The sequence below is a fragment of the Trichechus manatus genome, unplaced genomic scaffold (genome assembly GCF_000243295.1).
Source record: "Trichechus manatus latirostris isolate Lorelei unplaced genomic scaffold, TriManLat1.0 scaffold00201, whole genome shotgun sequence".
In the NCBI taxonomy this organism is placed as follows: Eukaryota; Metazoa; Chordata; class Mammalia; order Sirenia; family Trichechidae; genus Trichechus; species Trichechus manatus.
In genome coordinates this window covers 979,027-1,000,434 of record NW_004444137.1, presented here as the reverse complement: position 1 = coordinate 1,000,434, position 21,408 = coordinate 979,027, and the positions used below count along the sequence as shown (strand labels likewise).

The following is a 21,408-nucleotide window of genomic DNA, read 5'->3' as shown; positions in this document are numbered from 1 at the left end:
CAGGAGAAGCCTCCAGCTTGAAGCCTGACCCATGGACTTAGGACTTGCCAGCCTCTATAACTACATGAGCCATTTTCTTGAGATAAATCTCTCTATGTGTGTGTATATATATATATATATATATATATGCATATATGCATACACATATACATATGCATATGCACAGTGGTTAGGAGCTTGTCTACTAACCGAAAGATCAGCAGTTCAAATCCACTAGCTGCTCCTTGGAAACCCTATGTGGCAGTTCTACTCTGTCCTATAGGGTTGCTATGAGTCAGAATCAACTCACCGGCAATGGGTTTGGTTTTGGTTTTTATACACACACACACACACACACACACACGCTTCACTAATTTTGCTTCTTTAGAGAACCCAGCCTAAGACGCCCCCGTGACATGTATCAGGGGTGTCGTGTTGCAAAAACAAGAAGCATTCAGCATGCTAAAAGCAGCTCCTGGTTTTATTTATAGTTTACAGTGAGTGACGATCAAGGAGGAAACTACACTCTTGTCTGCGTCTATATCTAATCATGAGTAAGTGCTGTATCCAAGGTGATCAAGGGCATTCCTTGAAAAGTACCTGCACATTTACCTTCTTACGTGGCCATCAAGCATCATGAAACTTGGTTTTTGTCCAACAATTCAAGAAAAGCATAATCAAGGCAGACATAAAGTTCACAAATCAAATGGAGAAATCATTTAATGATTAAATTAGAATTAATTTTAAGAGAAGTAGAGTAAAAGCTATTTCCTTTCAGCAAATAAATACTCTTTGAGCTGTGGACTGGGTCCTGCTTTGCTTGTGGGTCATGGTGGAAGTGTCCATTGCTCCCAGCTAATCTGGCAAGATCACACCCTAAATATCCCATAAAAACCAGTTGTCGCCAAGTCAATTCAGACTCATGGTGACCCTATATGTGTGGAGCACAACTGCACACCACAGGGTTTTTAAGGCTCTCAGAAGCAGATCTCCAGGACTTTCTTCCAAGACATATCTAGGTGATAAACATTGAGCACTTAGCGGTTTGCACCACCCAGAAACTCCCATGGACATTCTTTATGGCTGTCAGTTATTTTGATAAACATACCAAAGTAAAAACACGCTTTACTATTTTAACATCAAACTCTACATATGCCTTTATAATCTCCTTCGTCACCAAGAATTAAATTGAAACAGGCAATAAATTTTGAAAGATATTTCTTTTCGGTCATACGTAAACTAAAAATTTCATTGATATTTAAATGGCTTTAGTAGATTTCTTATTCTATTTAAAACTCTGTGTGGTATAACCAAAACCCACTGCTATCGAGTCCATTCCAACTCCTAGCGACCCTATAGGATGGAGTTGAACTGCGCCACATGGTTTCCAAGGCTGTAAATCTTTACAGAAGCAGACTGCTACATCTTTCTCCTGTGGAGCAGCTGGTGGGTTCGAACAACTGACCCTTCAGTTAGCAGCCAAGCTTTTAACCACTCTGCCACCAGGGCTCCATATTATATATATGTGTATATATGTATATATATACACACTAATTGGACCCTGGTAGTGCACTGGTTAAGAGCTCAGGCTGCTAACAAAAGGCTGGCAGTTCGAATCTATCAGCCGATCCTTGGAAACCCTATGGGGGCAGTTCTACTGTGTCCTATATAGTCGCTATGAGTTGGAATCAACTCGATGGCAAAGGGTTTTATATATATACGTATATATATTTAACGTCCAAGTGGAAAACCTTTACTCCCTGTTTATCCTCTGTTGAGTTCTACTCTCTGCCCCCAACTGAAGTGACTGTCCTTTGTTTGAACAGAATGAGCCACTGATCATCTTAGCCGTGCCCAAGTCCTCAGAGCTGTCCTTCTGTAGATTAGATCCCAGGAATGAGTGGAGTGATGGTTCTTACCTGCCCCAGTGGGTGGATCTCTTTTCAATGCACTCTTTTCCCAGCCACTAGGACAAAATAAAACAAACTACACACACACACACACACACACACACACACACACACACACACACGATTTCCTGCCCTCAGTGACTCCAGCGTCTAACAGGAGACTTGATGCATGTTCATAAGTATCTATAACACAAGGTAAAAATTTGCCACCAGTAAGTGTGATTTTGACAAAGGAATATCTTTGACCTAATTTTGCTTCAAATTTAATGTCTGAAAAGAAATATGAACGAGATTACGGAAATTGATTAAGAAAGTGAACTGCATTATATGAAGGGGATCATGTTGATCAAAAATTAGAATAATAAATTTCATTATATAAATTTTTATTTTCTTACAAGCAAATAGAGACCATTAACACAGAATTGAAGGTGTTAATTTTTTTGTTCATGAATGATATATTCAAATGCTTGTCTCTCAGGGTATGAAAATTAAAGTTGAAATTCAGCAACCAAGTTGATAGCTTGAAGCAACTGAGTCTGATAAAATTATAAATATTCATTTCGTCTGTACCTAGAGGTATGCATCTTGATCAAAGGCTAATAAAACTTTTTATGTCTTGGATAACTTTATTTTAGGATCCCTTTTATTTTAAGCTTGCTGCTATTTTCAGATTGGTTAGTAAACACAAGAGGACTACAATTTTGTGTTCAGATTTGGATGATAGAGGCCAAGTTTTATTTCATTAACTTATAGTAAAAGTAGAACAGCAAGTTGAGTAAGACAGGAGCCATTAATTTTCCAAAGAGAGTTGTCCCACACTATGGCAAGTTATCAAGTGCTAATTTCTTGTTAGCTATTTTGGCTCACTGAGTTATCCATTCGTTCAAAAATGTTTGGTGATTCCTAATATGCATTTATGAAGGATCCCTGGTGGTGCAGTGGATAAAGAGCTCAGCTGCTAACCAAAAGGTTGAAGAACCCACCAATCGCTCCATGGGAGAAAGATGTGGTAGTCTGCTCCCATAAAGGTTACAGCCTTGGAAACCCTATGGGGCAGTTCTACTCTGTCCTATAGGGTCACTATGAGTCAGAATTGACTTGACGGCAACAGGTTTTTAATATGCACCTGTAAGGAGCCCTGATGGCATAATAATTAACTGTTGGGCTGCTAACCAAAGGTTAGTGGTTAGAACTCACCCAGCAGGTCCATGGAAGAAAGGCCCGGCAATCTGCTTCTGTAAAGGTTACAGCCAAGAAAACCCTATGACGCAGTTCTGCTCTGTCACATGGGGTCACTATGCATCAGAATCGATTTGACAGCACCCAACAACAACAATATACGCTTATACTTCATTACCCATTTTGAACACCTAGCAGCAAGTTCCTGCCTTCACAGACTTTGCAATATAATAGGAAATATTGATAATAAGGAGTCTCTGGGTTTTACAAATGGTTAACAGTTAACATGCTCGGCTGCTAACTGAAAGGTTGAAGGTTCAAGTCCACCCAGAGCTGCCTTGGAAGAGTGGCCTGGCAATCTACTGCCGAAAAATCAACCATTAAAAACCCTATGGAGTACAGTTTTACTCTGACATGAGTGGGATCACCATGAGTCGGAGTCAACTCAATGACAACTGGTTTTATTAGTAGATAATATAATAGTGTTCATGTCTAATCCAATTCATTGTTGTTATTTACCCTCATGTGCTTTAGACGGAATGTTTCAGGATCACTTTCAAATTAGCATGCTCTTCCTCTCCATTTCTCAAAGGGCTTATTAATAATGACTGCTCAAATTAAGTTTTCTTAGCTACTACATGATAATTTCTGTATCATCCTACTTTAAATGTAAACCTTAAGGTTTCTACTTTTCTATCTAGCTGTGACTGATTAGATCAATAATCTCAAAGTATGAGAGCTTTAAAGTACAGCAACCCAGTACAGGGCCCTAATATTTTTATTAATGTTTATTTCACCAAAGAATTTTGTATAATCAGTATTCTGTTGATGTTGATTTTTTTTTTGTGCTTTAAAATATATAACTGGGAAAAACAAAACCAAAATATCAAAACAAAACAAAAATCTGTTTTGAAATGTGGAGACTAAAGATGTGTCCTTACCTCTTATCCTGAGGGTTATAAATCATTCATATCAGTACATTAATTCACACAAAGCTGAAGAGGTCAACTTTCTGTGTAGGGAATGTAAAATCCACTGACAGATTGTATGTTCAAATAGAGCTCCATCTGTAAAAATGCAAAACATCTTGGGTAATGAATTATTTGATGAAATTGCCTTCTGAGATTTGTAAGGAGATGTCACAAAGGACAGTTTTAATATTAAACATTCTACTGGCTTGTGTGACATGTTACTCTTTTCTATGATCTGCCTAAGAAATTATCTCATTTAGATGAGAAGTTACAGACCAAAAAGACACACGGAGTTTATAAAATTTCTGAAATATGGGTATAGACACAAAAACCCTCAACAAAATTCTAGCAAACCAAATCCAACAACATGTAAAAAAGATTATACACAATGACCGACTAGGAGTTAGCCCAGGGATTCAAGGTTGATTCAATAACAAAAGTAATACACCATATTACTGTATTCTAAAATAAAGTGCACATTATACTTTTTTTTTTTTGGCCAACCACTATGCAAGAATTGTTCTACTGCATTTTTTCACAAATAACCTACCCAGACATATAATATGCGGAAATGATAAAATTATGTAAAACATGTTATTTACATAAAAATATAGTAGTAGAATAAAGGACAAAAAGCACATGATTATCTCAGTGTTGTTAGGTGCCCTCAAGTCTGTTCCTACTCATAGCGATGCTATGTACAACAGAACGAAGTACTGCCTGGTCTTGCCCCATGCTCACAATCGTTGCTGTGTTTGAGCTCATTGTTGCAGCGCCTGTGTGAATCCATCTCATTGAGGGTCTTCCTCTTCTTCGCTGACCCTCTACTTTACCAAGCATGATGTCCTTCTCCACGGACTGCTCCCTCCTGATAACATGTCCGAAGTGACACAAAGTCTCGCCATCTTCACTTCTAGGGAGCGTTCTGGCTGTACTTCTTCCAAGACAGATTTATTTGTTCTTCTGGCAGTCCATGGTATATTCAGTATTCTTCACCAACACCATAATTCAAATGCATCAATTCTTCTTTGGTCTTCCTTATTCATCGCCCAGCTTTCACATGCACGTGAAGCAATTGAAAACACCGTGGCTTAAATCAGGCACACCTTTGCTTTTTAACATCTTTGACATGTTTGCTTTTTAACGCTGTAACGATATCTTTTGCAGCAGATTTGCCCAGTGCAATACGTCATTCGATTTCTTGACTACTGCCGCCTTTGGCGTTGATTGTTGATTCAAGTAAAGTGAAATCCTTGACAACTTCAATCTTTTCTCCATTTATCATGATGCTGCTTATTGGTCTAGTTGTGTGGATTTTTGTTTTCTTTATGTTAAGGTGTAATCCATAATGAAGACTGTAGTCTTCAATCTTCATCAATAAGTGCTTCAAGTCCTCTTTGCTTTCAGCAAGCAAGATTGTGTCATCTGCATATCATAGGTTATTAATGAGTCTTCTTCCAATGCTGATGCCACTTTCTTCTTCATATAGTCCAACTTCTCGAATTATTTGCTCAGCATACAAATTGAATAAGTATGGTTAAAAAATACAACCCTGACACACACCTTTCCTGATTTTAAACCATGCAGTATCCCCTTGTTCTGTTTGAATACCTGCCTTTTGGTCTATGTGCAGGTTCTGAATGACCACAATTAATGGTTCTGGAATTCCCATTCTTTGCAAAGTTATCCATAATTTGTTATGATCCACACGGTGGAATGCCTTTGCATAGTCAATAAAACACAGGTAAACATCTTTCTGGTATTCTGATTATCTTAACAGAGACCGAAAAAGCGTTTAACAAAAATCCAACTCTTTGAAGATAACAATATTCAACAAAGAAGAAATAGAAGGGAGACTTCTTCAACCTAACAAGGAGTATCTACGAAGAACCCACACTTAACCTCATACTTAATTATGGAAAACTGAAAACATTCCCGTATGGTAAGGAACAATACAAGGATGTCTACTCTCGGAACTTCTATTCGGGATTGCACGACAGGGTCTCAGCAAGGCTTTAAAGCTAGGAAAAGAATAAAAAGCATCCAAACTGGGAAGGATCTGTAGATGGCATGCCCTGGAAAGGAATCCACAAAAAAAAAAGGTAATTAGGGTTAGTAAACAGTGTCCCTGGGGGGTACAGATGGTTTGCACTGGGAACTAAATAAAGAGTTGGCAGTTTGAATCCACCCAGGGGGTGAAAGAAGAAGGGCTTGGCCACTGTAAAGATTACAGTCAAGAAAAGCCTATGGGGCAGTTCCACTCTGAAGCACATGGGGTTACCATGAGTTGGAATCAACCGGAAGGCAACTGGTTCGTTTTTTTGTTTTTTAAAATGAGTTCAGCAAGGATGCAGGATGTAAAATCAAGATGCAAAAGTTAATTATATTTTTATACACTAGCAGTGAACAACTCAAAATTAAGGATAAAAAATTCAATTTACAATAGGATCTATAAAATTAAAATACTTCTTAATAACTTTTACAAAAGTGCAAAGCATATACACTGAAAACCACGAAACATTGTTAAGGAATTATAGAAGACCAAGTAAATGGAAAGTCATCTTATGTTCATGGATTTCAAAACTTAATATTATTAAGATCGCAATACTCCCCAAAATGATCTACAGGTTTAACGCAATTTTTATCAAAATCCCAGCAGCTATTTTTTTTTTTTTTTGACACCTTATCCTAAAATTCATATGGAAATGCAAAGGACTCAGAATAGGCAAAGCGATCTTGAAAAAAAAGAAAGTTGGAGGACTCACACTCCCCAATTTCAAAATTTATACAGTGCTATAGTAATCAAGACTGTGTAGTCCTGGCATAAGGATTCATAGTTAGATCAATGGAATAGAACTGAGAGTCCAGAAATAAACCTATACATCTCAGGTAATTGATTTGCAACAAGGATTCCAGGTCCATTCAGTGGGGAAAGAACAGTCTCTTCAACAAATTGTGCATAGACAGCTGGATTTCCACAGGCAGAAGAATAAAGCTTGATCTCTGTCACACATCATATATGAAAATTTATCTAAGCTAAAAGAAAATATGAGCTGCAGTTTGAAAAGACTCACCAATTCTGATGAGAGAAGACACACATCTGGGCAAATTCTGTTAAAATTCCTTAATTACAAAACCACAGAGAAAAATCTTACAAGCATCCTGGAAAAAGGAGAAGTTATGACAAAGAAAAAACATAATGATTTTGGCATCAGCATCCAACTTCTTATTAGAAACAATAGAATTTAAAAAGCAATGGAATAATAGTATTGTTATATTACTGGAAGAATGGGCTACAACTCAAGCATCTTGTATTTAGCTAATATATGATTTATTTGACAAGGTTAAAGACTGATATTTTTGGATAATAAAGATTCAGGTTAAATTATAACCATGTACCCCATATGGGAAAAATACTAGAGACATTAATCAAAAATAAATCAAAACCTCAGAATAGGGAAAGAGGAAGGAGAGGGAGCCAGAGTGAGCACTAAGCCTCTCAATGTATATTAACATCTCCACACACATATACACATGCATAGTTACATCTACACAATTAATGATAGGAGGTTTGGGTACATAGATATCATATATGTAGTGTGAACACTCCTGTCTTGGAAGAAGTACAGCCAGAATACTCCTTAGAAGCGAGGAGGGAAGACTTTGTCTCACATACTTTGGACATGTTATCAGGAGGAACTAGTCCCTGGAGAAGGACATCATGCCTGGTAAAGTAGAGGGTTAGTGAAAAAGAAGAAGATCCTCAACGAGATGGATTGACATAGTGGCTGCAACAATGGGCTGAAACATAGCAACAATTGTGAACATGGTGCAGGACCGGGCAGTGTTTAGTTCTGTTGTAGATAGGGTCGCTATGAGTCAGAACCAACTAGATGGCACCTAGCAACAACAAATATATATATATATACACACACGCACATACACACACACACACACACACACACAGGTACCCAAACTGCCTATTATATTAGTGTGTGTGTGTATATATATATGGCGGGGGAATGATGGTGAAAACGGTTAAGCGCTGAACTACTAGCCAAAAAGTTAGCAGTTCAAGCCAACCTAGATGTACCTCAGAAGACAAGCCTGGCAATCTGCTTCTGAAAGGTAGGTCTTGAAACCCTATGGAGCAGTTCTGCTATGCCCACTGGATTGTCATGAGTTGAAATTGACTCAAGGCTATCTAAAAGGAACTCTATATATACACATATACATATATATGTATATATATATGCATAAATATTAAATACATGCTTGAAATAGAGGAAAATATAATGTAAGAGAAATTTTAATAGTCCAGGTAACTAAAGTTACCCCAGTAAAACCAAGGAAAAGATGGTGAGAAGGGATAGTTGAGAGAAGAAACATGCAAAAATGTTCCAAGTTTCATCTGCAGAGAAGAATGGGGAGGGGACCCTTCTGGGGGAATGGACAGGGGCAAAAAATATCCTAAATGTATCATCTTTTTGTTGTGAGTGCAAAAAAGTGGTGGAAGAATTGAGTGCCTTGAGGGGGAAATAATTAATGTATTTTTTATATAATGATAGAAAATATGCTTTTGATTGTGAGTGCTAAAGATATTCAGAAATCCCAAACTCAGAGAAGAAAGAAAACAGAATGAAGAACAAGCTAAATAGGGCAGCAAAAATAAGAAAAAGGAGAGATGGGAAAAAAATCATGTGACATAAGTACTAATGTGGAAGGAAGAAAATCACATATACAGGTTTTATACTAAATATGAACAGGCTAATTTCTATCAGAACCCAATTAAATGCACTCCCACATAGTGATAAAGAAGGGATGGGCCAAGAGATATCACGCCATCCAAAAAAATGTAAGCAAGAATGGTTGTATTAATGAGAGAAGTTAAAATTTAAATTTCAGAAGTTCAGAAAAACTTAACAGAATAAACAGGTTCAGGATCTTGTGATAAAAGGCACAATTTATTAAGAAAATATGAAAATCATAAATCTAGGTCATCAAGCTAGTATCTGTTAAATATATTATCCAAAACAATAAGAAATGTTAAAATTATGAACTATGCATATGTTGCAAGAAATTTCAATGCTGCTTTTTCAGATTCTGAATGTCTAGAAGACACAAAATGAATAAGTGAGTGAGGGAAACCATCTGCTTTTTTTAAAAGGTAACTATTTCAGTTTTAGAGCATGTTTAAGGCTTGATTCTCTAGAGAAGCAAAACCAGTGAAGTGTCTATATATATATACACATACACACTCACAGAGACAGAGATTTATATCAAGGAAATGGTTTACATGGTTGTAGAGGCTGGAAGGTCCCAAGTGTTTGGGTCAGGCTGGAGGCTTCTCCTGACTCACATAGCTGCAGGGGCTGAAGAACCCACGATCAGCAGGTAAGACAACAGGCCTCTGGCTCACAGGCTGTGGAGGCTGACAAACTCAAAGATCCGTGGGTAAGCTACTAGCTCAAGTCCCGAGAACCGGAGGTCAGATGAACAAGAGCCAGCTGCAGGATCCAGAGCAAGCAAAAGCCCATGGTCCTTGCCAGAAAGTCAACCTATATTGGATGCAGGCCACACCCTCAAGAAATTCAGTTTCAACTGATGGGCTACTTTCAGCAGATCCCATCATGGAGGTGATCATATTATATGAGATCTCATCATGGAGGTGATGACATCATTATACAACTGCCAAACTACATCATAACTGCTAAACCACTGGGAATCATAGCCCAGCCAAGGTGACACACAATCTTAATGATCACAGAGCAATATTGAAATTATTGCATAGATTAAATATGCTTTATCTGTATTACCAATGTTTCCTTCTTCAGTAATAGCATTTTCTACAGAAATGAAGCTCGCTTATCTTTAAAAAAATAAATTCCACAAAAGGAACGTAATTCATTACAATAAATGTCTGCCCTAGATGTGTTATATTGCCATGGTCTTGGCAGAGTTCATATCAGACTTTAACCAAAAATGGTTGGTAATTTTTTCAGTATTTTAGCCGTGCAAAAGAAATCTTGTCTATATTGCTATTGCAGCATTTTCCCATTTCATTTCTTCTTGACATTATTCCAAGTATACTCAAGCAAGAAGTCAAAATGCAAAATAAAAAAAAATTCTCTAAAAAGAAACTTCTTGATTTGTAATAATCTTTTAGTTGAATTGTACCAAGTTCGTTGCATTTCAAAATATTTGGGAATCGTAGAACTACCTGGAACTCCTCGTGCATAAAGCTCTTTGAGGTCTCATATAGTCAACTTGATCAAAATACGTACATGTTTCAAAAAGATGTTTATTATAATTACAACAATGTGAACATCATACTCATAATTTTAATTATTTTAGAGGTGTTTTACCCAACAAACTTTTACTTTTGCAACTTCCGAATGCTGATAGAATCTTGTACACTCAAATAGCATTTGCAGAAAGTCAAAGTCAAACTTTTTTTCTCAGAAGTTACAGCTCTTTGTCAAGCCAGAAGGAATACTGATACAAACTATTTACCTTTCCAGAATGACACACGGACATGGTGAGATAGAGTTTAACAGGAATAAAGGTGAAGACCTTAATTAGATTCAAGAAACCAACCTCATGGGTTGAAGCTTCAGAGTATGTTGTCTAACTACAGTGACAATGAGGTCCCATATTTTTGTGGAAGTATGGCAGGCCTTCTATGTTTGTTTGCTGACCTCGCCCTCAGCCATCCCCCAATGTATTTTCGCAAGCATGCTATGCTAATTTTTTAAAGCAACATGTAAACATAAATTGGCACAGCGGCGCTTATGAAAATACCCGGTGGGGAGGAGGGCGTGGTCGCGAACAAATGTAAAAGGTGCACGTTGTTTGCGTAAAAATGCGGTAGTCTTTAGTGAATTTGAAACTCAGTGAAACTCAAGATGGTGGTCAAATATGGAAGAGTATTTTCAGCATGAGCCATTGCAAATAATGTCTTGGGGTGGTCGCCCTCTGCCCTTGCCAGACCACACCTGACAGTATCCTGTTTTAACAATGGTTTCAACAGCCCCAACTATCCATAGAAGGGCGAGTTGCATAGTGATGGCACTAAATGTATTCCTTGGTTATAAAAACATATTGCATGCATCCTATGCAACAGACACGAAGCTAAGTGCTAGAGTGAGACATGGATAAATCACCTACTGCCCACCAGGCGCTTTCCATCTACTGTGGGAGGCAAACCACTAATCAGGGAGAATGACATTCTATAGCTGATGCACGGGGTGCGGCTGGCGGGCAGTGTGGTTAAGCTGGGATGTGGGACCCAGGACGCCACTTAAGGGAAGGAGGCCAGAGAGGCCACCAGTGTGAAGGCGAAGAAAGGGAGACAGTTGTGAAGCCCCCACTGAGGCCCCTGTGGTTAGGGAAGGGGCGTCTGTGTGGCGACCTCTGGGACATGAGAGCAGTCTGCCAGATTAAAGTGTGAATTGTAGGATGACAACAAAAGGGATTCCCAGAGCACTGTCGTCCGCATGCCCAGGAGACATTTCACTGTAACTCCTCGAGTTTTGGCCACAAATCCCGTCACAAAGCGCATTTTAGCGATCATTTGAAAAATAAAATGGCAGAGAATACCATGCATTTGCAGCCTGTGATTGCGTCTAGGGAAGCTGCAGTTTGCTCAGAGGCAGTTACAGCATAATGCTTGTGAATTGGTGAGTCTTTACTGACCCCTGCCTGTCATTAACCAAGCCTGCAGGTAATGGCCCTGGCCGCCTTTTCCTCGCCATGCGAGGAGTGAGGAAAGGGAGGGAGGATGGAGATGTTGCATATTCCTGCCGAATAACCAGCCGTACCCACTTCTCTCGCCCGCAGAGCCCCACGGCGCGGACCCAGACACGCGGCGGGCCGGCGCGCAGGGATTCACCGGCTGCCTGTCCGCCGTGCGCTTCGAGCGCGCAGCTCCCCTGAAGGCGGCGCTGCGCCCTGGTGGCCCCGCCCCGGTCACTGTCCGCGGCCACGTGGCCGCCTCGTCCAGGTGCGCGGCGGAGGCGGGGCCTGGCTCCCCCACGCGGGAGCTGACGCGGCAGCTCTCAGGTAGCGCAGGTGCGTGCCAGGAGGCTGGTGAGCGGGTTGCATTTGCTCATTCAACGTCTTAGCTTGTGTCCTTTTTCTTCTGTGCGTTCTTTATGCCACGTTCATTTCGACCATTCCAGCTGTCTTTATCTTTCGCGTGTGTCCGAAGTTCTCAGCGGTCTTTCTTCCGACTTGCCTCTGTCCTTCTGCCTTTTTCTGCTGTAGGTCTTTCTGACCCCGCAGAAGAGGGAGGACCTTTCCTTAATACAGACGGAAGTGACTCTGCGGTCATTGGAGGTAACAGGGCCGCGAAAGACCTCGTCCTTTTTTCACTGTTTAACACAATGGAAGGAAAATATCGGTACAAATCGGCACTGGTTCCTGAGGTCAATAGCATGCCATATGCCATATGTATTTGCTGATCTCCTGATGTAGGTTTACAGAATTGAAATCCACTGGAGATGCTTAGCAGAAGAAAGTGATGATTCTACTGAAATACATTTTTTTAAAAAGTTGCAAAATTATATAATAATGAAAACTTTTCATTTGAAAATAGCCATTAATATTCCTAAAGGCATATATACACACACACACACATATATACATACGTATATGTTTATATATGTATATACATATCCCTGGTGGTGCAGTGGTTAAGCACTTGACTGCCAACCAAAAGGTCCGGAGTTCCAACCCACCAACTACTCAGCGAGAGAAAGATGCAGCAGTCTGCTTCCAGAGAGGTTATAGTCTTGGAAACTCTATTGGGGCAGTTTGACTCTGTCCTATAGGGTCACTGTGAGTCAGAATCGACTCAATGGCAAGGGGTGTGGGTGTGTGTGGGGGTGTGTGTGTGTGTGTGTGTGTATACACTTATATACATATATATATATATACATAAAAACCAAACCCGTTACCCTCTAGTCGATTCCGACTCATAGCGACCCTATAGGACAGCGTAGAACTGCCCCATAGAGTTTCTAAGGAGCCCTTGGTAGATTCGAACTGCTGACCTTTTGGTTAGCAGCTGTAGCTCTTAACCACTACGCCACCAGGGTTTCCTATAAATACATATATATGTATATAATTTAATAACATTTTTGTGGCTATTGGACCTATCACTGACTGCAAGTTATTAGGTAAAAAGCAATGAAAGCCTAAGATAAGACTGATACCCGAAAAAAAAAAGAAAACAAAAAAAAAAAATAAACACTGCTGTGGAGTTGATTCTGACTCATAGGGACCCTATAGGACAGAGTAGAACCACCTCGTAGGGTTTCCAAGGCTGTAAATCCTTACCGAAGCAGACGCCACATATTTCTCCCGGTAGCACAGCTGGTGGGTTTGAACCGCAGACCTATTGGTTAGCAGCCGAATGCTTAACCACTGCACCACCACGGCAGAAGCACAGTATCGTGTCTTAATGTTTAAGAAGATGAAAAATTTGCATGGGTTAGATGCTTCCCTCAATGTAAGTTTCCATAGTAACCTTATTTTTAAATGCATTGAGCTAATGGACTGAGTAGTTAGTTCACGGTTATTTTAAATTGAAGAAGATTAAGTAAATGCGTCTTAAATATATCTTCCTTTCAATATAAAAATATAATCTCCGGGGCAAAATTTATCCAGATCTGACTCAAAAATGAATATTCATTTTCCCTCTTCATCATTCTAAAAGACATGTTGACTACATTGTTGAAATGTTAGACAACTACAAGCTCTCCCCAGCACATACAGAAGTTAACTGTTTTTCCCTGCCATGCCACGAAAATAGACGGTAGTTACTGACAACTGAGTGATTCCACTGGGTGTCCAGGGTTTCTGTGTGGTACCCTGATCCGATTGCATCTGTTCATTTAACCCACATTCATCTAGATGCTGACATTCTCCAAAAATCAGGTAAGTATTTAGACATTTTAAAGTGCTAACCAAATCTCTGTAAGGATGTTACATTTCCATTCCTTTCACAACGCCTTTTATTTCTATAAAGAGTGAGTTATAAAGATACATTTAATATGATCCCCATATTGCAACTGGATGAAAAAATACAAAACCCAATGTTCCTTACAGCTTATATCCAAAAGGAATCATTAGTTTTGTATTAAAATTTAAATTAACTCTTACTCCTAAATCATTTCTAATTTATTTTTAACGAGAAGACTTCATTACAATGCAAAAACTTATTTAAAATAAATCAACTTAAATGTGGTTAATGTGTTCAAAATAGGAATCCAAGCCTAACAGACTTTTGAAAAATCGTCATAGGTGCCCTTTCATCATAGAGAACAAAGATAACACTCAGGTTGATGACAGAACAACAGATCTGGTCTTTGGAATTTCATTGCTTTTGGGAAAATATCATTGGCAAGATTTGCAAAGTAAGGCAGTGCTAGTCCCCTGAGAAATCCCACTGGCCTCCTGGGAGGTGGGTGAAGGAGGATAGCACTTAAGTTCACCACCTCAGGGGCGTCACAGAGGTCATCAGCTCACTGGGCCTTGCAATCCGTATCTGCATTTGATCCTTGCATTGATCTGGCTGTTACATGGTTAGACAACTACTGAGATCATTGACCTCCATTGTATTCTTCAGTGTTATAGAATTCTCAGCCCTTTGTCTAATTAATCACAGACTCCACCCATGTGTGAAATATTTGATCCATTTAAAGAATTATTCCAATCTGTGGCTTTCTATACATTCAGTATTTTACAGTATTGCTTTTCCCTCTTGCTAACCAAGTGAGTAGTATAGGAAAGGAGAATTAACCTAAAACAATATCCAAGCCTGGTAAACCAGAGGGCACAGTGGGTTTCTTACCAAGGGACACATATTGTAGACAGACAGACAGATAGTAGACCCACAGACAGGCTAATAAAAGCACTTGGAAAGAAACACATTGGCATTATTCAAATTATCTCAATTTTTTCAGAGAATGGGTGAAGACAGAAGATATTCTAGCATGCCATCAATCCTGACAAACAAGTAAACCAGAGTTACAATGATTAATCACATACATAAATGCCTTGTTGTGTGGTGACAGTAATTTTATAATCAAGTGGCTTGATCACTGTAATTGAGATTTAGCGTTTCCTGACACTGCGATTGGATATATCTCTCTTTAAAGCAAAGTCTTACAACTAAACATAAAAATAAGTAAAGTGATTCTATTGTTTGTTCCAGCAGAACAAGCGAATACCGTAAGGCTTAAAATCAGGAAAGGTGTGCGTCAGGGTTATATCCTTTCACCATACTTATTTAGTCTGTATGCTGAGCAAATAATATGAGAAGCTGGACTATATATGAAGAAGAACAGGGCATCAGGATTGGAAGAAGACTCTTTAACAACCTGCGATATGCAGATGACATGGACTTGCTTGCTGAAAGTGAAGAGGACTTGAAGCACTTACTGATGAAGATCAAAGACTACAGTCTTCACTATGGATTACATGTCAACATAAAGAAAACAAAAATCCTCACCACTGGACCAATAAGCAGCATCATGATAAACAGAGAAAAGACTGAAGTTGTCAAGGATTTCATTTTACTTGGATCCACAATCAACGCCCATGGAAGCAGCAGTCAAGAAATCGGACGATGTATTGCATTGCACAAATCTGCTGCAGAAGACCTCTTTAAACTGTAAAAAGCAAAGATGTCACTTTGAGGACTAAGGTGCACCTGACCCAAGCCATAGTGTTTTCAATCGTCTCATATTCATGCAAAAGCTGGACAATGAATAAGAAAGACCTAAGAAGAATTGATGCATTTGAATTATGATGTTGACAAGGAATACTGAATATACCATGGACTTCCAGAAGAATGAACAAATCTGTCGTGGAAGAAGTACAGCCAGAATGCTCCTTAGAAGCCAGGATGGCAAGACTTCATCTCACGTACTTTGGACATGTTATCAGCAGGGACCAGTCTCTGGAGAAGGACATCATGCTTGGTAAAGTAGAGGGTCAGTGAAAAACAGGAAGACCCTCAACAAGATGTATTATACACAGTGGCTGCAAGAATGGGCTCAAACATCAACAATTGTGAGGATGGCACAGAACTGGACAGTGTTTCATTCTGTTGTACATAGCATTGGTATGAGTTGGAATCCACTTGACAGCACCTAACAACAACAGCAACAACATTGTTTGTTGCAAAATTAGAGGCAAAATATATGACAAATAATGAATAGTATAATTAGTTCTTCTGGTTAAGAATAATTTTAATTATCGTGGTCAATAATAATAGTATCAATAATAATATTAACAACCATCAGTAGATCATTCAGATTCAAAATGCAGAATCCTGCTACCATATTTATATTGGATTTAGCAGAAGCATCAATGCTACCTCCTCTCAGCAGATATAAGGTAGAGTCTGGGTTCCTGAAGGTAAAATCTGCCTGACTAAAAGCTGTATTGTTTGCTCAGGTGCTCATGGCGAATCTGCTGGTGAATCTGCTCAGCACAGCGTAAGCTCAGGAATCCCTGTGAACAATTGCACCCACCCAAGCTTTGAGTCTGTTGGGCTTCACTATGGTTGTTTACGCCCATCTCAGAGTAGAGTGAAGAATGCTAATTTTACAACACAAATTTTGATTCACGTAACTAAGCCGTGTGTGTTTTCTAATATTCCAAAATTGGAGATATAAATTAATTCCCGTGTCAATCAACTTAAAAGTATACTGAGTATCGATGCTTGCTTTTTCATGTTAGTTTTTGCATTTATTTGACATTCATTCTCCACTGATATGATAGGTTGGTAATGTAGCTTTTTGCTTCTTAACTCTAGCAGCACATTAAAACCACCTGAGGAATTTTTAAAAAAATATTAATGTCAAGGCCTTTACCATTTTTCTTGTCTAATGTGCAGCTAGGGTTGACAACCACTGGCATTGCTAATGTTTTCAATATTTAAAACATTTCCATCTAGAGATTTCAAAAAATCTACTTTCCAAAGAAATGAAAGTATTAAATATTTCTACATTTTTAAAATAATAGGGTGTATTAGTTATCTATTGCTGTGTAACATATGACCACAAGTTTAGCAAGTTAAAGGAACTCACATTTATTATCTCTCCATTGCTGTGGGTCAAGAATCTGGGTTCAGTTTAGCTGGGTTCTCTGCTTAGAGTTGCACAAGGCTGCAATCAAGATGTTGTACTGGTTCTCATCTGGAGGTTTGATTGGGGAAAGATCCACTTTTCTGCACATGTGTTTGCTGGCAGCATTCAGTGTCTTGTGGTTGTAGGATTGAGAGCTTCCAGTTTTTTACCAGCTGTCAACCCGAGGCAGCTGTTATGGCTTGAATTGTGTCCCCAAAAAATATGTATCTTCTTGGCTAAGCCATGATTTGCAGTATTGTGTGGTTGTCCTCCATTTTGTGATCTGATGTATTTATCTTATGTGTTGTAAATCCCCTATGATGTTAATGAGGCAGGCTTAGAGGCAGTTATATTAGTGAAGCAGGACACAATATACAGGATTAAATTGTATCTTAAGTCAATCCCTTTTGAGATATAAAAGGAGAGAAGTGAGCAGAGAGGATCAGACCTCCTACCACCAAGAAAGAAGAGCTGGCAGTGGAGCACATCGTTTGGACCCAGGGTCCGTGTGCTGAGAAGCTCCTAGACCAAGGGAAGATTGATGACAAGGACCTTCCCCCAGAACTGACAGAGAAAGCCTTCCCAAGGAGCTGTGCCCTGAATTCAAACTTCTAATCTCCCAAACTCTGAGAGAATAAATTTATGTCTGTTAAAGCCATCCACTTGTGGTGTTTCTGTTATAGCAGCACTAGTTAACTAAGACAGAATTTGGTACCAGAAGAATGGAGTGCTGGTCTAACAGATATCTAAAATGTGGAAGTGGTTTTGAAACTGAGTAATGGGTAGAGGCTGGAAGAGTTTTAAAGTGCCTAATAGCAAAAACCTAGATTGCCTTGAAGAGACTCTTGGTGGAATTATGGACATCAAAGACAATTCTGGTGAGGACTCAGAAGGAAGGGAAGAGAGATGTAACATTGGAGACAGCACAGATGAAGCAGCATCAGAGAAACAGCATCAAGATACCAGTGCGAGACAGCGCTGGAGCTGACCGAAGAAGGGAGAGCTGAGTGCCTTTGCACGGGCGACAGAGTGGGGTGCTTCCAGGCACTTATCAGTGGAGCTAAAGTGCTTTGGAACACTTGACCAAGCAGGGCAGAGTCTGGGCTGACCCAAGAGACTGAGTGGCCAAGAGGCCAAGGAACCAGGAAGCAGAAGTTGAAGAGATGAGGAACACAGGAAGCAGAGCTGCCTCAGTCTCAAAGAATAGGGCCACAACCTCTGAGGTCTCAAAGCGGGGAGCTATGGCCCCTGGGATTTCAAAGAGTGAGGCCACAGCCTCCTAGGTTTCAAAGAGTCAGATCTTCACCAACTCGGTTCTGGAGTGTGGGACTGCCTTTCACAAGTGCCAGCGGGATGAGGCCAGATCCACTGCCCAAAGCTGAAGGGGCAGGGCTGCCATGCCCAAGGGGCAGAAGAGTGGGGCCTGCCAGTGCTGAGGGGGTAGGGTTGCCACTCAGATGGACTAGGAGAATGGGGCCACCCAAATCCAAGGGAGGAGAGTTGCAGTTCCAGTGGGTCTGGAAGATGGAGCTGAAGCCCAGGGCCAAGGGGCTTCTACTCAGAATCCAGAGAGTGTGGCCAATACCTGGCGTCTGGAGGGCAGGACCATTGTATAAATGGTCTCAGAGAACAGAGGATTATTTTCAAGACTTGAGGGCTAATGTAATGTGTTCTGCTGACTTGCTTGGTGCCTGTTATCCCTTCTTTCCCTCCAATTTCTGCCATTTGTAATGGAAATGTCTACCTTGTGCCTGTTCCACCATTGTACTTTGGAAGCAAATAACTTGTATTCTAGATTTCACAGATGTAGAGGAATTTTGCAGAAGGTGAGATTTTAGACTTAGGGTTGGTTTAAGACTTTTGCTATGATATGATGGGGTGAATATGTTTTAAATGTGACTAGGACATGAATTTTTGGATGCCAAAGGGTGGAATGTCATAGATTGAATTGTGTGCCCCCAAAATATGTGTCTTCTTGGCTAGGCCAAGTTTTCCGGTATTGTGTGCTTTTCCTCCATTTTGTGATTTAATGTATTTATCCTGTGTATTGTAAATCCCCTATGATGCTAATGAGGCAGGATTAGAGGCAGTTATGTTAATGAACCAGGACACAATCTACAAGATTAGGCTGTATCTTGAATCAATCTCTTTTGAGATATAAAAGAGAGAACTGAGCAGAGAGGAGTGGGACCTCCTACCACCAAGACAGAAGTGCCAGGAGTGGAGTGCATCCTTTGGACTCAGGGTCCCTGTGCTGAGAAGCTCCTAGACCAGGGGAAGACTGATGACAAGAACCTTCCCCCAGAACTGACAGAGAGAGAAAGCCTTCCCCAGGAGCTAGCACCCTGAATTCGGACTTCTAGCCTCATAAACTGTGACAGAATAAATTTCTGTTTGTTAAAACCATGCACTTGTGGTATTTCTGTTACAGCAGCACTAGTTAAGTAAGACAGCCACCTTCAACACATAGTAGCTAGCACAGTTTCTTGTCATGTGGGGATCACCAGCATGGCTGCCTGCTTCCTCACAGCCAGCAGGAAAAGAGATGCCCCAGCAAGAAGGGTGCTACAGTCTTGTGTAGCATAATCACACCATCATGTACATGTAATCAGATACAGCCCATCACTTTGGCCATATATATATTTTTCAATTTTTATTTATTGTGTTGTTGTTGAGAATATACACAGCAAAACATACACCAATTTAACAGTTTCTACATGTACAGTTCAGTGACATTGATTACATTCGTCAAGCTGTAAAACCATTCTCATCCTCTTTTCTGAGTTGTTCCTCCCACATTAACATAAACTCACTGCCTGGTAAGTTTCCTGTCTAATCTTTTGAGTTGCTTTTGTGAGTTTGATCCCATACAGGCAGATCTTGAAATAGCGCAATGTTCAAGGTAGACACTCTTTACTAGTTAAACTAAACTATTTTTTGGTTTTAAGAAAACTTCAAGGGATATTTTTGGTTTAAAGTTTAAAGATAATCTCAGGACAATAGTTTCAGGGGTTCACCCAGACTCAATGGCTCCAGAAAGTCTAGAATCCATAAGAATTTGAAATTCTGTTTTGCTATATTTTGTTGGTTAGAAGCAAGGCACAGGTCCCACCCATACTGTTCCATGGGAGAAAAGACATGGCAGTCTGCTTCTGTAAGGATTAGAGCCTTGGAAACCTTAAGGGGGTCATTTCTACTCTGTCCTGTTGGAATCGACTCGATGGCAATGGGTTTGGTTTGGTTTGCTATATATATATGTATTATATATGTATGTATAACATATGTATATATGTGTGTGTATATATGATAAAGGGTGGGATGTGACAGATTGAATTGTATATATATATATATAGTATAATCCAGTATGGGTTCCAGTTAGGCCAAAATTACCATTTATCTTCTGACTTTATGTTTTCCTTTCTCTTCCCTCCCTAGGTGTGATAGCAATTGTGATATTTATCTTGCTCTGCATCACTGCCATAGCAATATGCATTTACCAACAGAGATGGTTTTACCAAAAAAACAATTCCAGACAAAATGGAGACCATGCAGAGACTTCTCTGAAAAGTGAGCTCAACGTGCAAGCTACAGTCAATGAAAGTCAAAAAGAGTACTTCTTCTGACTGGCAGCTGTGGGTTCCTTATGACTAGCACAGTGTGGCTTTCTGGCTAAGCCAGGTGCTTTCAGTGGGTGAAGACCCCACCCTTGTCCTCGAGGTACAGGTGGTGGGTGCAGTACTGTCACTTTGCCTATGCCTAGCTCCACAGACAGCAGAGGAGTCCACTCCGTGCTTCTTCATGATTGTTCACGTAGCAATGAGTTAGGTGTGATCATTAATCACTGCTTGGCAGTTTCTGACTGTTTTGACCTGCTCTTCTAAAAGGAAATGTAATCTGCATAGGTGACCATGGGTTTCAACGAAGACAAGGCTTTGAGCTGTGGCCTTACTCTCTTAAAAATGTGACAGAGAAGTTTTATTTACAGGTAAAAGTCACAGTAGGATTCTGATATGATGTGTGACATGGAAGACTGTGCTGTAGTCTCTTTATTGATCACCTGCTAACATTTGGAACCTAGGAATTACTTCTCAGATGGCCTCAGCTGGGTTTTTGTCTTTTAAAAAAATTTTTTTTTTAATTGTATTTCAGGTGAAGGCTTACAGAGCAAATAGTTTCTCATGAAACAGTAGTACACATATTGTTTTATGACATTGGTTAACAACCCCACAA

At 39.8% G+C, this 21,408-nt stretch overlaps 1 protein-coding gene across 1 annotated transcript in view; it reads left to right on the top strand.

Annotated features, from left to right (window-relative positions):
* The window catches only part of LOC101351015 (contactin-associated protein-like 3), a 230,626-nt gene extending 209,825 nt beyond the window's left edge, over positions 1-20,801 (top strand). The window contains exons 16-18 of the mRNA XM_023742135.1: positions 11,879-12,109; positions 12,305-12,376; positions 20,614-20,801. Coding sequence (XP_023597903.1) covers positions 11,879-12,109; positions 12,305-12,376; positions 20,614-20,801 — 491 coding nt within the window. The remainder of the gene's footprint in view (positions 1-11,878; positions 12,110-12,304; positions 12,377-20,613) is intronic.
* The last annotated feature ends 607 nt before the right edge of the window (positions 20,802-21,408 follow it).